We start from the raw sequence: 14,933 nt of genomic DNA on the forward strand, positions 1-14,933 counted from the left end.
GCAGTCACTTGACAATCTCGCTATTGGTTTTGATGGGATGTATGCTTAACGTGTGGTTCTGTGCACAAGTGATGGCTCAGAATTCACGGCCCTGTCAGTCCATTGCTGGATGAAGGACTCCCCACGCCGTGGTGGTCACGGGTAGCTTGACCAGAGTGCTCCACGCGGGTTGGTGAAAGCTGCCCAGCAGCGTTCAGATATTTATTATTAGTGACTTGCTCAGCTTTGATTGTTGGTGTAACTTGCTGACCACGTGGCCCTCCTGGACGTCTGTGAAAAAGAGCTTCATAGCTCATCGGATTCCTCCTGCAGTCGAAACAAAGATTCTGATCCTGAGTGTCACCCGTAGCGAGGAATGGGAACGAACATTGCGCCACCACTTCATCCATAAGGAGTATTATTCAAACACAAAGTGAGTCATACTATTTGGTTTTTTCGGTAAAGTCACGTAGGTAAAAAAGGAAATAAATTTTAAATGAAAACTAAATTGTGGTGTTAATTTGATTTTTAACCTACAACTAAATAGTTGTTTTATCTATTTATTTTATTTTTTGCCTACGTGACTTTACCGAAAAAACCAAAAAGTATGGATCCTTGCAGTCACGAAAACTTCAAATCTAGAACAAAATGAGTCGTCACTGACACAATGAAAACGGTTACATTATATGTATTATCATACAGTGACTTATACTGGTGCATTGTTGAGACGGCTCCGATGAGCACGGTTGGCTACGAACGATAAAGAAGAACAAGTTCAACATAACTGGACTTCTGCGAGAAAAAGCTTCATAGCTCATCGGATTCCTCCACTATAAATATTCAATTTCGATTTAAAGCTTTTGTGACTGCAGGGAATTATCTTCTTCGTTCTTTCAGTAAAGTCACGTAGAAGGGAAATAATAAAATAATAAGACATAATAAAATAAAATTCTCACGACGTTTCGTATAAATATTCAGATTCTGCAGAGCGACGCCACGCCGATGAATGACATGACAATTACGAAACGCGAAACACGCGCGCGATGTGGGCTCGTGAGCTGCCGTAGTCCCGTATTGCGCGGGAGAAGCGGTCCCAGCTCCCAATCGGCTCCTGCAGCTTCGGCTGCTGCTGCACATTCTGCACCTGCGGCAGCTCACGCAGCTCGCCACGCTTCAACTGCTGCAACTGCTGCTGCTCATGTTTATTCTGCTGCACTCTCGCCAGGAGTACCTGCCACTCTTCCACCACAGCTGCCTCCACTTGCAGTTGCTTCTGCTGTCACGGCTGTAGCCCCATTCGGCTGTCATCACGCCCTGCTGGTGCTGCTACTGCTGCTGCTTCTCCTGCTGCTGTTGCTGATTCTGGTAGCGACCCCGGGGGGGCACCGTGGATCGAGAAGGCCTGGACGCTCCGAGGGGAGCGGAGAGGTCGCGGCCACCTGCAGTGGTGAGTGACACGGGCCGAGCGAGACGGCAGAATGAGTAGACTCGGGCGGTGTTTACGCGCCGCGGTATCGCCGTGTTGTGATGATGTTTGCGGGGTCGTCGTTTCCGGTGAACTCACTCGTTGAGTGCCCCAGCCGTGGTTGGAGACTCGGTCTGTCGTCTGTGCTGTGACCATTCACCCAGAGTCCGGTCTCATCCGCGCTGTTGGGTTCAACCACCACGCTGTAGGTCGCAACAACAACAACAATCGCCGTTCGCAACAGAGTGGCGGTGACGCCGCCACGGCGTGTGTGCCAGGCTAGGTGCACGTTGAGGCCGCGTGAAGTATCGACCGCTGGCAGCAGGTCACAGGACAGACCCAGGTGCCATGGGTTGACCGACTGAGACGACTGGCAGATGCACCACCTGTGCTCTTCACTGTGCCAACTTGCCGTGTTTTATCTGCCCGGCGCTCCGCACGTTGTTGTGAGCGTCGCTTCTCTGACCTCCGCTGTTGCTGGAGGGCGACTGCCTCCAGCTGCCCAGCAGCAGCAGCGGCGTCCTTCACGAGCCTCCTGCACAGAGGCCGATCTTGACACCGCTGGGTTACCGGTCATTGGCAAATCCACTCAGCTCCACATCCTCCTGTGTCACATCAACTCCCGTGCCGCGCCCGTTTAGCAACACACCAACTCACAACACACTCACCAACTCACAACACACTCCCCAACTCACAACACACTCACCAACTCACAACACACTCACCAACTCACAACACACTCACCAACTCACAACACACTCACCAACTCACAACACACTCACCAACTCACAACACACTCACCAACTCACAACACACTCACCCACTCACAACACACAACACACTCACAACACACTCACCAACTCACAGCACACTCACCAACTCACAACACACTTACCCACTCACAACACACTCACCAACTCACAACACACTCACCCACTCACAACACACTCACCAACTCACAACACACTCACCTACTCACAACACACTCACCAACTCACAACACACTCACCAACTCACAACACACTCACCAACTCACAACACACTCACCAACTCACAACACACTCACCTACTCACAACACACTCACCAACTCACAACACACTCACCCACTCACAACACACTCACCTACTCACAACACACTCACCCACTCACAACACACTCACCAACTCACAACACACTCACCTACTCACAACACACTCACCAACTCACAACACACTCACCAACTCACAACACACTTACCCACTCACAACACACTCACCAACTCACAACACACTCACCAACTCACAACACACTCACCCACTCACAACACACAACACACTCACAACACACTCACCAACTCACAGCACACTCACCAACTCACAGCACACTCACCTACTCACAGCACAGTCCACCTACTCACAACACACTCAACTACTCGCCCACAAAAGACAAAGATCCCCCGTATAGCCTTTAATATACAATTTGGACAAGTGCTGTTGGCGAGCACCTATCAAGGCCGGCACACACAAGGGTGTTGTTGGGTGGCCAGCACCACGCCCGACCGCCTTTGTCTCTCCAGCGCTGATGTGTATCATAACTGTCAACCCATACAGTTTACCCCGTATTATTGTACTCATTTAAGGTCGACCTAGCGGAGGCCCGATTCATATATTCGTCACAGATGTTGGCGTTACACTCTTACCCATTACAACTCCGACGTGCTGTTTGTTTCTGGTCGATCGACGTTTTTGTGCCTACTCGCAAGAAAGGGGTGGTCACGTGCACGGGCCCCGCATTGGCCGCATGCGGCGTGCCAAACGGTGACTGCCAGCATTTTGGTCGTGCTAATCGGGTACTAGAGGGGAATATCATTGAACTAGCAACACTGTGCTAATATGAGCACGCTCAATCACTTTTGTCACTGCTAGTGGCCAGTGACAGACGTGTCTTAAGAATGCGGTGACTGAGCGAGCTATGTATGTATGTTAACTTGTGGCCTGATCAAGGTATTGTAAGTCCTATTCGGCCCTCGATAAGGAAATGAATCCCCACTCATGGTATAGTGCTCGCGTCCACCCTTCATTTTTCCCGCGGCGTGGAAAAGAGGAAGCCCCAGAGACCGGCCTGCGTGGCTCCCGCGGCCCAGCCCCTCGTGGTTGGGGGCCGGAGTTGTGGAGCCGAGTTCCCGTCACGCTTGTTCCAGGAAGGACGAGGCAGAAATCAGTTTAATAGGGCCCAAACCATGCACTCCAATTCCTGGCAGCTGCGAACATCAGTGACGAGTGATACATCTGAACCGGTCCTGGGCCCCCTCCTTTACCGACCTGCATTAACCATAACGCTAACCCCATCTGGATACCTAATGGACAATGGAAAATCAGATGGAGCGGTGAGATCGGTTCGTGTGCAAGGGTAGATTCTTGTGTCGTGGGAGCGTGAACTATCGGGGCAACTTGGGGAAGCCCTCGTCCAGCAGTGGATTGATTACGGATGATGATGATGGCGTCATATGTTATATGTACGTGAATGTTTGTATGGGTCCCCTCGACCAGATGTATTTTACCACTGCATAATATAATTCATCTTTAAAACAGAGAACACGACCAGTTCTGATACTCCCTTATCCTGTCGCCCTTGCAGTCTGGCAAACGTCCATCCCCTGCGGCAGCTGAAGCTTTGCGATGGTGCCCACGGGAATCACGGAGGAGCAGAAGCGGAGGATGGAGGAGAACCGGAGGAAGGCGCTGGCCAAGCGTGCCGAGAGGCTGGCGGCCGCGGGGCTGGGGCCCCCGCAGGCCGCCTCGGGAGGTCCACGGGCTAGCCAGGGAGGCCAAACAGGCCAGGGTCTGGTTGGCACCACGGGACGAGTTTTGGAGGTTCGCGCCAACCAAGGTGTGAACGGGAGTCCGGCTCAACCGCCATTGAACGTGGGGGGCTCGGTGGGGGGCTCCTTGGGGGGCTCCGTGGGGGGCTCCTTGGGGGGCTCGGTGGGGGGCTCCTTGGGGGTCTCGGTGGGAGTCTCGGTGGGGGTCTCAGTGGGTGGTTCAGCGGGGGTCTCAGTGGGTGGTTCAGCGGCAGCAGAGCGGTGTGGTCAAAGCGGGCCACACGAGTCACCAGGGAGCAATCCGCAACTGCTGCCGGGACAGGGCACGGGAGGGTTTCTCCCTCCGTCCGACGTCGCCAAACTCTGGAGCAACATCAACTCGGTGAAGAGCGGCGTGAGCCCAATGGGCACCGCCGCTGCCGTCACCACTGGTAGCGCCGCGCCGGGTGAAGCGACGTTCGGGAAGAAGAAAACGTTTCAGACGCCGCCCCTGCTCGACAGGAAGTCGCTGCAATGTCCGGCGGACAACGGTGCGGCGTCCACGCCAGCGACACGCTTTTATTCCGCGAGCAGTGCGGTGAGTGCCGTCGGAAAGCGCATCCGCGACACAATGCGCGTTAGTTAACGGCTTGGCGCACATCGATGTCTATTGTTGGAGGGGACACCTAAAAATGTAAACGTACGGAAAATCGTACTTCCAAAGCTCAAACACTGCATAGCATGCAAAGCAATGCTGACAGCAGAGGGCAGTGCAACAAAATCCATTGTTGTACTGTACTTATATGCCCCTACATCTTTACATGTCTGCCTTCATACCAACCCCATGACCGGCATGGCGTGGGGAAGCCCTCATCCAGCAGTGGATTGACAAAGTGAAAGTACACGCCCGTGCGGCTGGCGAGCGTGCGGGCGAGCGTAACGAGGTTGTGTGCGCGTGTCGTGGCAGCGCCCCGGTGGCGAGCCCCGCGTGCCCAGCGCGCCGGCGGTAACTCCCCCGGTGTCGGAGCCGCTGGGGGGCGGAGGGAGTGGCAGCGGACCGCAGCGCCGCAACGTTGTGCGAGGCCGCTGCCTGGAGCTTCCCAACAATCGTTTCAAGATTGAGGTCGGCTACAAGTCCGAGCTCATCGCCCTGTTTAAGCGAGTGCCCAGCCGCCTCTACGGTGAGTGTGCACGGGGTAAGCCCTGTTGAGTTAAATGTATCCCGATTCTGCTTGGTAGTAATAATCGTAACACTGTTCTTGACTCTGACCTTTGGCCATTGACCTTGTGTTTCTGCAGACCTAGAAGGGAAGACGTGGAGCTTCCTGCTGGAAGACCACGACAGCCTCAGTCAGTGTGGACCGCTCACGTTCCGCACGACACTCACAAGCGCTGAGCTCACTTCCTCGTCCCATTCCCACTCCGCTCTACAGACGAGTGTTTCTCAGCTCCTGTCCTCTACGATGCACTGTCTTTCCATCATAACCAATCTCTTCTAATCATATACAAATAAAGCCACTATATTCACTGCACGCATTTGATGGTAGGTCATCACGCAATAGCGTGCCGTGGCGGTGGCTTGCGAGATAACGCAACAATATTTGGGAAAACGTCTCGCCTCTGTTACCACGTGTGCCGCTGGACGGGAGGTTATCGGTGAGGCGTGGTGATATCATTGGCATCATCAGCCGCGTCACGCAGGGCGTGGCTTTTAAGGGGGTTTTCTGCCTTCAGGAGGCAAGGGTGCATTATTGTTTCTTACTAGTTTCATTCAATTCATAAAATTAATTGACATTGATTTCTCGTTCACCGCACAGTGTCGGCAGTGCAGCACATCCCAGGTGTGGAGATCTGCCCGCTGGAGGGGCGCGAGTGCCCAGGGCTCCAGCAGCAGCAGCCGGATGGCACCCCAACGGGTGGCGGAGGAGGTGGGCCCAGCAGGGGCCTCGGGTTGCCCCGCACGGCCAGCACCATCATGCTCGTGGGACACGGCTGGAAGAAGCCTCCCAGCATGGCAGTGACGGCGCGCGGGCGCTGCGTGCTGGTGGGGCGCTCGCGCTTCGAGGTGGACGTCACGTACCACGCCGAGGCCATCGGCATCTTCAAGCAGATCGAGTCACGCAGCTACGGTGAGTGCCGGCGCGCGGCGTGTTTTCGCCGAGGGAGCGTGAGGAAATATTTGAAGTTGTTAAAAAAAATTATTCGTGTCGTGTCACGTGACAAAGAATCCATCCCGATTTTTTCGCAGTGCGAGAGAATAGCCCTTGGAAGTGGATATCACAGAGCTACCTCTGAGAACCATGCACGTGATTTTTGTTCCACACAATCGAGGGCGGCACTTTCCACTCGCTCTGTCATACGAGAGTAATTTTTGTCGCGTGGCGGTCAAAACTGATGTTTGTATTTAGGCACAATTAAGCGCAGAACCAAATTTCATGTGATAGATGAAGAATGGCTGGAAATCTAATTTATTTTCTGGGTTACTGCTAGTTCAGATGCTCCAGGCCGTGCAGCCCTGGAGGCTGGTGTATAGTTACGGTGTTGGCCGGTGACACGCGGCTTGCACTCCCAACACTCCTGACTCCTGCGTCTGTGTTTTCACTCGTCTGTCTCGTGCAACTGTTCAGATGCTGTCACGCGGAAGTGGAACTTCCTCTTGGAGGACTACTGCGAGCTGAGTAAGTCATCGCACACACAGAACAGGTTCATTCGGATTGCAGTTCACTTGGCCTACCCTGACAAAGTCACCCGGTCTCGTCAGATCTCGGAAGCCAGTCTGGGTTGAGCCTGGATAGCGCCTGGCTGGGTGACCACCAAGCACAGCAGCTCGATGCAGGCTGCGGGGCAATGTTAATGGGCACGTGTGTACGGCTGTGTGCAGGTGTGTGCAGCGCTAGTGTCGTGGTTATTGCACTTCCCTGCTTCCTGAGTTTGTTTCTCTGTCATGGCTAACATCGTTGGCGAGTCCTCGGCCTGTCCTAGTACCTGGTGCGTTGTGTAAAACATCAGCACTGGGATGACAAAGGCCGGGCCGTGCGTGGCGATACAAGCCACACTGTCTCCTTGTGTGCCGTGCGGTGCCTTACTTAATTAGCGCTCGCTAACAGCACTTGCCCCAACATTGTTAAACGCTAGAAGGGGGGGGGATCTGTATCATTATGAATGTGTGTGTGTGTGCGTGCTTACGGCAGTGCCGCAGCTGTGCCGCTGTGCCGGATTGGAGGTGGAGCCCCTGCCGGAGGCGCTGGTGCGCACGTTCCTGCCGCAGTTTGAGCGCAGCCGGGCGACTCGCGAGCCTTTCCGGGACATCGACCTCACCGCGGTGGGGGAGACCCTCACGGGCAGCCTCATGCCCTTCCAGCAGGAGGGGGTCAAGTGAGCTCCCCCCCCCCCCCCAGGCCCTGCGCGAGGGATGTGGTCCCAGCGTTTAGATAAAAAAAAAAATCCAACATCCATCCAAGGGGCCGTCCATAAATTACGTCACGCGATTTTGGACAATTTTTGACCCCCCCCCCACCCTCGTCACAAATGTCTGACCCCCCCCCCCCCCGGGTGCGTGGCGTCATTTATGGACGGCCCCCAAGCTGTAAAGGAAAATTCTGATCCCATTTTTCTTTGTTTTCAAATGTGATGTCACAGGAAGTGTCGTCATGTCCATGGCATGCGTGTTTGTGTATCTGTGTATTTGGCACAGTAGGGAGCCACAGGTGGTGCATCTGCCAGGTATCTCGGTTAATCCTTAACACTTGGTTCTGTCCCGTTGACACATCACGTGATAGCCTCAAAGTGCACCTAGCCTGGCACAACGGTTGTTGTGACTTCACGGACACTTAGTGGCGATTGCCAACTTTTGTTATTGTCTGCATGTTGTGTATATGTCATTGTGTGTCGGTGTGTACATTAGTGCGGAAGTGTGCGTGTGTCTGTGTGTGTATATCTGTGTGTGTGTGCAGCTTTGCCATAGCTCAGGAGGGCCGAGTGTTGATTGCCGATGACATGGGTCTGGGCAAGACCATCCAGGCGATCTGCGTGGCCGCCTTCTACCGGGCCGAGTGGCCACTGCTCGTGGTGGCCCCCTCCTCCGTCCGCTTCACCTGGGCAGAGGTACGCCCTGTGAAGCACACCCCCCCCGTCCCCAGTCCGGCATAGCACGTAACTTCAGCATTGGCGATACAAAGGTGGCCTGGAATGGCACTGGCCACACCACCCCTTCGTGTGCCATTCCAGCCCTAAATGTGTGCTGGATAGTAGCACCAGCCCAACGGTCTATCTGGGCCTACACGAGGGATGTGTGGTCCGTGTGGTCCATTTGTGTTTTTGGGCTCGGCCACATTGAAGTTTTATTCCAAAGTTCTTGTAATTAACCCTCCACCACCCGACAATATTTTCCATGTTTACCAAGGTAATATTTACACCCGGCCAATGTGTTTGATCGTTGATCAAATTCTGACCAACGAAGCTCCTCCTCACCGATGGCTTGAGACTCTGGAGGCGGTTGTTAGTTACTCGCGTGCGTGCGTGCGTGCGCAGGCGTTCCGGCGGTGGCTGCCTTGGTTAGACCCCCAGCAGATAAACGTGGTGGTGACCGGCCGCGACAACCCCAACTCGGGGCTGGTGAACATCATCAGCTACGACCTGCTGAGCAGGATCCAGGGCAAGCTGGAGGAGAAGGGCTTCGCTGTCATCATCGCAGTGAGTCCTCGCCACACCCCCCCCCACCCCCGCTTTCTCCCCCGGGCCGGGGACCTGTGAATCTGCCTGGCGACGTGCCTGTCGCTCACCGCTGCCCGAATCCTCCATCCGCACGTTTGGCGTCTCACTCTCCCTGCATTCCTGTGACTACTCACGGTTTGCGGTCACGATTCAGTGGTCGAACCGGCTTGACGTCGTCCCACACGATGTAGACTCTGCGGTGATTGTGGGTTTTATCATTAAACTATTAAACTATCAGTCGCAAGACCGGTAGGCAGCCCATCCTGTGGACAGGGTGAGATGACGCCTGACCCTTGTCGGACATTCACCACTCAACCCGCCTCACCCGCTGCCGCCGGACACAAATAACCGACCCGGCTGCTGCGCCCTGCTCTTGCCGCCTCACAGGACGAGTCCCACTTCCTGAAGAACGTGAAGACCGTCCGCTGTAAAGCCGCCTTGCCCCTGCTCAAGGTGAGGCTCCTCTCCCGGTGCCGCGGCGGCCACGGACGCTCCCGAGCACAAACCACAAAGCGCCTCTGCCTTTCTCGTTGCGTAATACGGTCACCTCTCTCTCCACTGTCTGGAGTCTAAGGGGGTGGCCAGGATAAAACTATTGCAAATTTTAGGGGTTAAAAATTCCCCTCTCGTAGTTAGATGTTGTACACGGTCCGTTTGAGGTGGTGGTAGTGCATCGCAGTTTGGTTCCGGCTCGATACGACGAATAGCCGGTGGAACAACCACCCGTGCCGTTAGAGCGCCTCGCCGGCTCCGGCTCGGATGTGCCAGTGAGGAAAGGGGTGTTTGTCTTACTGTGCGTGCGTGCGCGCGTGTGCACGTGTGTGTGCGTGTGCACGTGTGCACGTATGTGTGCGTGCGTGCGTGAGCGCAGAAGGCGCGGCGCGTGCTGCTGCTGTCCGGCACCCCGGCCATGTCGCGCCCCGCCGAGCTCTACACGCAGGTGGCGGCCGTGCAGCCGCAAATCTTCCCCAAATTCCACGAGTTCGCGCTGCGCTACTGCAACGCCAAGCAGGTGGGCGCAGGTGGCACAGCGACCGCCATCGCACTTGATACGCGCGATGGATTTTCTTTTGCCGGCGCGACACACCTTCCGTCTCGAGCGGTTCTCCAACTCGGGTTGAGGGCGTTCGTGTGTCGGCTCTGTCCATCTGTGCGCGTCCTTCGCGATGTGAACGACGCTGTAGTGAAGGTGACGGGGTGTGAACGAGGCTGTTGTCAAGGTGACGGGGTGTGAACGAGCCTGTAGTCAAGGTGACGGGGTGTGAACGAGCCTGTGTAGTCAAGGTGACGGGGTGTGAACGAGCTCGCGCTGCGGTCGCGCTGCTGCGAATAATTTGCCCCTTTTGGACACCGGCGAATGCCCCCGTCGGCTTCCGCACTGTTAAATGCTCACAAAGACAAACGGATGTTGTCAAGCGTACGTGTGATGCAGAGCTTGTTGTATTATTAACTTCGCACGCAGGTTTTCACAGTGATTATTACGATTGATTCATAATAATTTTTTGGTGAGGCCACATATCGATCTGGATAGAAATTTACCTCGTAAGACCCTCCACCACCCAACACGACCAAATTAATGCGTTTGGTTGCGACCCGAAACGATAATTTGCGTGCGATTAAAAACGCTCGCACGAGTCACAATAGAATGTGTTTGAACGTCGTCATTCTCAGATGCCGTGGGGCTGGGACTACACGGGCTCGTCGAACATGGCGGAGCTGCGCCTGCTGCTGGAGGAGACGGTGATGATCCGGCGCCTCAAGGCCGACGTGCTGAGCCAGCTGCCGGCCAAGCAGCGCAAGATGGTGGTGGTGGCCCCCGGCGTCATCGACGCCAAGGCCAAAGCGGCGCTGGCCGCTGCCGCCAAGGCCATGGACAGGGCCGGGAAGCAGTCGGTGAGTTGCCGGGGGGATCTAGCGAACTCGCTGGGGTCGAGAGGTCACCTCGCCGATCTCTCCCCGACTCGGAGACCTTTTCCCCGCGATGTCATCGCAGATCGTGTCCTCTTTGGTGTCGCGGAACTCTTGCAGATCGGTGCAACTCTCAGCGTCAAAGAATAGCCCACAGAAGCGGAGACCACAGAGTTACCTCTGAGATATCTTCCAGTGATGTCTGGTCCACACAGTAAGGCGCAGCACTTTCCAACCTGCCCCACCACAGGAGAGTAATGTCTGTCACATGACAGTCACAATTGATATTGTTCATTCTCAGAGCTGGAATGTAGCCAAAGCAAGTGAAAACTAAATGTCACGTGATACATATTTCTTAGTGCAGTCGTTGGTGACCGACTGCGCTGACACTGTTGGCTCACCACACTTGAGAATCCTGTTAAATCGCAGGTCAGCGGTGTCAGCTGAGCACTCCGCTGCGCTCTGAGCGACCCGGCCGCGTGCGGTCTGTGCCCTTTGCAGAAAACCCAGGAGAAGGAGGCGCTCATGCTGTTCTTCAGCAAGACGGCCGAAGCGAAAGTCTCTGCCATTGTGTGAGTACGCAGCGGCGATGCGATCGTCAACTGTGAACGCGTTAACGCTAATAATCGCGAGAATAGCCGCTAAATAAATAACATTTAATGACAGGTTTTTGGTGTCGCGCGGTGTCAAGTCAAGTAAATTTTACTTGGCAACTTTCTGGCACAAGTCTGCTACACAAGACCGCAGTGTTTTGGCCCTTGGGCCTTCCTGGTATAAAGTTGCTGCTGTTCCTTGATTAAGGATGCTGGATTTGCTACCGAGAGGTCACCGCTTCGATTTGTTCACCCCCGCCCACTTACCACCATGTCTGCCCGGCGGTGTAAATGGGTTCACCGGTCAGCCAATCGACATGTTTACGTGCGGTGGGTAAATATTGGTTCTCTTCCGGCGACGTCTGGTCAGCGTGGAAGAGTAGGCCAAATACTTTTGCGAGGGGCTCTGTAGAGGTTCCTCGAGAGTTGGCTCTTTTGCCAGCAGTGGGTGTGAGCAGGCAATTGCAGGGATGCACCTCCGCTCGTTTTTTCCCCCCCACCGCCGTCAGGGAGTACGTGAGCGATCTGCTGGAGAGCGGGCGAGCCAAGTTCCTGGTGTTTGCTCACCACCGCGTGGTGCTCGACGCGCTCTCCGCACACCTCGGCAAGAAGGTAGCCGCGCCACCCCGGAGCTCGGTCGTCGTTCAACGCTTATTCTACTTCAATTCATTCTTTTTCCGGGATTTTTTTCCCACTGCTGTGGGGGTTTTTCTGGCACTGTTTTCCCTCCGCCGCTTCCTGTTCTGGGCCACGTCCCAGCCCACCGTTCCTAACCGCCTCTATGAAGGCCCGGCTCTTGATCTCCACGCCGATGGCGCTCCCGCGCTATTCGTGACCTGGAGGCCGCCGTATTCTTGGACGGTCCCCGCTCGCTCGTGCGTGCATGCGCATATTTGTTGCCGATCGCGTCGTGACGCCGGCCTCCCTCCCGCTGCTCCGTGCGCCAGGGCGTGGGCTACATTCGCATCGACGGCAGCACCGCCTCGGCCGAGCGGCAAGCGCTGTGCGAACGCTTCCAGCGCGACGACGCCATCAAGGTGGCCGTGCTCTCCATCACAGCCGCCAACATGGGCATCACGCTCTCCGCCGCCGACCTCGTCGTGTTTTCCGAGCTCTTCTGGAACCCTGGGGTAGGTGGATCACGTGGGTGAGGGCGGCTGCGACGGCGATGACGACGGCACACGCGTCTGCGGCTCTGTGGTTGGTTGGATCGCTGGATGATTGTGGGTTGTCTCTAATGTGCTGCAGGTGTTGATCCAAGCGGAGGACCGCGTGCATCGCATCGGGCAGCTGTGCTGCGTGAACGTGCACTACTTGGTGGCACGCGGAACCTCCGACGACTACCTGTGGTGGGCACCGCGCGCCCCCAGCCACCCTCCGTAGCTCACCATCTCCCTCCCTAGGAGCACCGCCTTTCAAAAATAGACTTGAGTGTATAAAGGTTTTATATCTACATTATGGCTCGATAGACATGACCAGGGGCCAGTGGATTTTAAATGCTTGTGGGGAGGTCATCATCCAGCAGTGGATTGACACAAGGGCTGTGCACGTAAGCGGCGAGCCACGGCGTTTTACGGCGTCCTCCGTGTATCTATGAATGTTGAACATCTTTCACACCGTACCTAGACAACCGTGCTAATTGGAGGCCCGTGTGTCCATGTGCGCGTGAAGGCCGATGGTGCAGGAGAAGCTGCGGATCTTGGGCGAGGCCGGGCTCTGTGGCGACAGCTTCAAGAACACGCAGTCCACAGCCTACTCTGTGAAGGTGCCGCTGCCGCCACCACCCCCCCTACGCGGTGTTAAGTGCTCGTTAACGCTGGCGAAGATGATCCAGTATGAATTCATCTTTTGTGTAAAGTTGCGTTGCTCTCGGGGACTTAACCCGAATTGAAAACCGGTAAAATTAAGAGAATAGGTTTTCCCTTTTTTTCTGGTAACAAAACAGGTGTTAAGATGTTAAAACACCAAACTGAAACCTTTTACAAGGAATCATGTCTGCATTAACCACAATACTTGTGGTCAGAATGCAAACAAAAAACACTGATAATATATGCATTGTCTTTGAAACTGATTGGTCGACACCAGAGACGGCTTTTTTTGGAGCCTAGTCTCAAAAGGTGTTAGACCAGAGGACGCCAAAAGGCGTACAGCACAAAGACAAGCACTATCAGAGTAATGAGAGCTCGGGGTATTCTCATATTTTGGTACTGGCAAAGGAGGTCCCATGATACGGTCAAATTAAATCGGTGTTGCCCGAAACTCAGCGGACGTCTCTGCGACCGGACGTCCACAAGCATTTCAATTGCCATGCAACCAAGTTGCACGTGACCAATGGCCCGGGCGCTGACCCGCCTTGACGTTCTCCCTCAAGGACCCCAAGCAGCAGTCGATCATGGAGCTGCTGTGGCTGTGCGGGGACGAGCCCGACGACGCCGCCTTGGCTGCCGCCCTGGACGACCACGCCAAGGACGGGGGCTGCACGGCAACCGATGCCATGGCGACAGCCAGCACGTCAGAGAGCCCCAGCAAGAAAAGGAAAATCGAAGACTGGTTTCAGAAAAAGTAACAAAGTATTCAAAAGGTTGAAAGCCTAAGTTTTAAATGCGTTTGTTTTGTACAGGTTGCTGTTTGTGTTTATTTGTATATTTGCAGTGGTGTGTGTTGAAGCATTAAATGTTTAAATTTTCTCCATTCATCATGTTAATGTATATATTTTTGTATTATTTGTGATTTTAGTCAATTACTTCCTCCCATCTGGCAGCAGCACGGCCACCTGCCCAGCTCGAGTGCGGTTTTCCGGGTTGGGCCGCGTGTTGAGCGTTTTGTCGCCATTCACTTTAGCCGTGAATCTCCAACTCCCACCTGCCAGTGGCTGCGAGTACTCGCGTGAAACATAGTGTTGCCATCATTCAACCAGTACAGGGACCTGGCACTTGCACATCGAGCCGTGACCAAGATAAAAGCCTTTTCCACGGAGAGTTCATGTGGAACTACCCCGGGCTGGCTGCATTGCGACCGACTCCACAAGACCAGGTGTGACCCTCTAATCCTGCCGCCACTGCCGGGTGTAAGAGGTACATTTCCCATTAACCCCTTCACAGCTGATCCAGTCTCGTCTCGGCGACAATGCCGTCCTGTGGCTTTTGTTTGCCGGTCACACACACACACGTTTGTCTGCTGCTGCCGAGTGACATCTGTAAAAGACACTGCACGTAGTACGGACTACCGTCACATGTCCCAATCATTGTTACCAAAAAAACGGACCCATTTCACAGAATTAAGCGGCTGGCTACAGTGACGTGAAGTTGAAAAAAGGCATGGCTCTGAAAATGTGTGAACCTCTACGGCCGTACTCTTAGTCAAGGCTGCTCTGGCTCGGCCTAGAAAGCGGCTCGGCTCAGGCTTAAGCCACTTGGCTACTTCCCAAGACGCATGGAGGGCTCGGCCACGGCTCAAACTCTGCTCATGGAAATCCTCAGCACGGCCGGGGCAATG

General features: G+C 54.8%; 1 protein-coding gene across 1 annotated transcript; it reads left to right on the top strand.

The window, feature by feature from the left end:
- Window positions 1-1,079: 1,079 nt before the first annotated feature.
- Window positions 1,080-14,918, top strand: SMARCAL1 (SWI/SNF related, matrix associated, actin dependent regulator of chromatin, subfamily a like 1). Its single transcript, XM_061574460.1, has 18 exons — window positions 1,080-1,426; window positions 4,062-4,822; window positions 5,192-5,405; window positions 5,524-5,574; window positions 6,042-6,353; window positions 6,852-6,902; window positions 7,416-7,599; window positions 8,178-8,328; window positions 8,755-8,916; window positions 9,325-9,390; window positions 9,809-9,949; window positions 10,609-10,830; window positions 11,347-11,417; window positions 11,948-12,050; window positions 12,386-12,568; window positions 12,687-12,787; window positions 13,110-13,203; window positions 13,810-14,918. The coding sequence occupies exons 2-18, from the start codon at window positions 4,103-4,105 to the stop codon at window positions 14,002-14,004; spliced, it is 3,021 nt and encodes a 1,006-aa protein (XP_061430444.1). The 5' UTR covers window positions 1,080-1,426; window positions 4,062-4,102; the 3' UTR covers window positions 14,005-14,918.
- The last annotated feature ends 15 nt before the right edge of the window (window positions 14,919-14,933 follow it).

Source organism: Lethenteron reissneri, chromosome 7, assembly GCF_015708825.2.
Source record: "Lethenteron reissneri isolate LAM-NWPU_2019-01 chromosome 7, ASM1570882v1, whole genome shotgun sequence".
Classification (NCBI taxonomy): Eukaryota; Metazoa; Chordata; class Hyperoartia; order Petromyzontiformes; family Petromyzontidae; genus Lethenteron; species Lethenteron reissneri.

What these genes read in the sequence shown, in the direction of transcription:
- SMARCAL1 (XM_061574460.1), top strand. Translation starts at nt 4,103, where the DNA reads ATGGTGCCCACGGGAATCACGGAGGAGCAGAAGCGGAGGATGGAGGAG. An exon ending in GGAAGACCACGACAGCCTCA is followed by an intron (nt 5,575 to 6,041) that starts GTCAGTGTGGAC and finishes TTCACCGCACAG; the next exon opens with TGTCGGCAGTGCAGCACATC. An exon ending in ACAGGGCCGGGAAGCAGTCG is followed by an intron (nt 10,831 to 11,346) that starts GTGAGTTGCCGG and finishes TGCCCTTTGCAG; the next exon opens with AAAACCCAGGAGAAGGAGGC.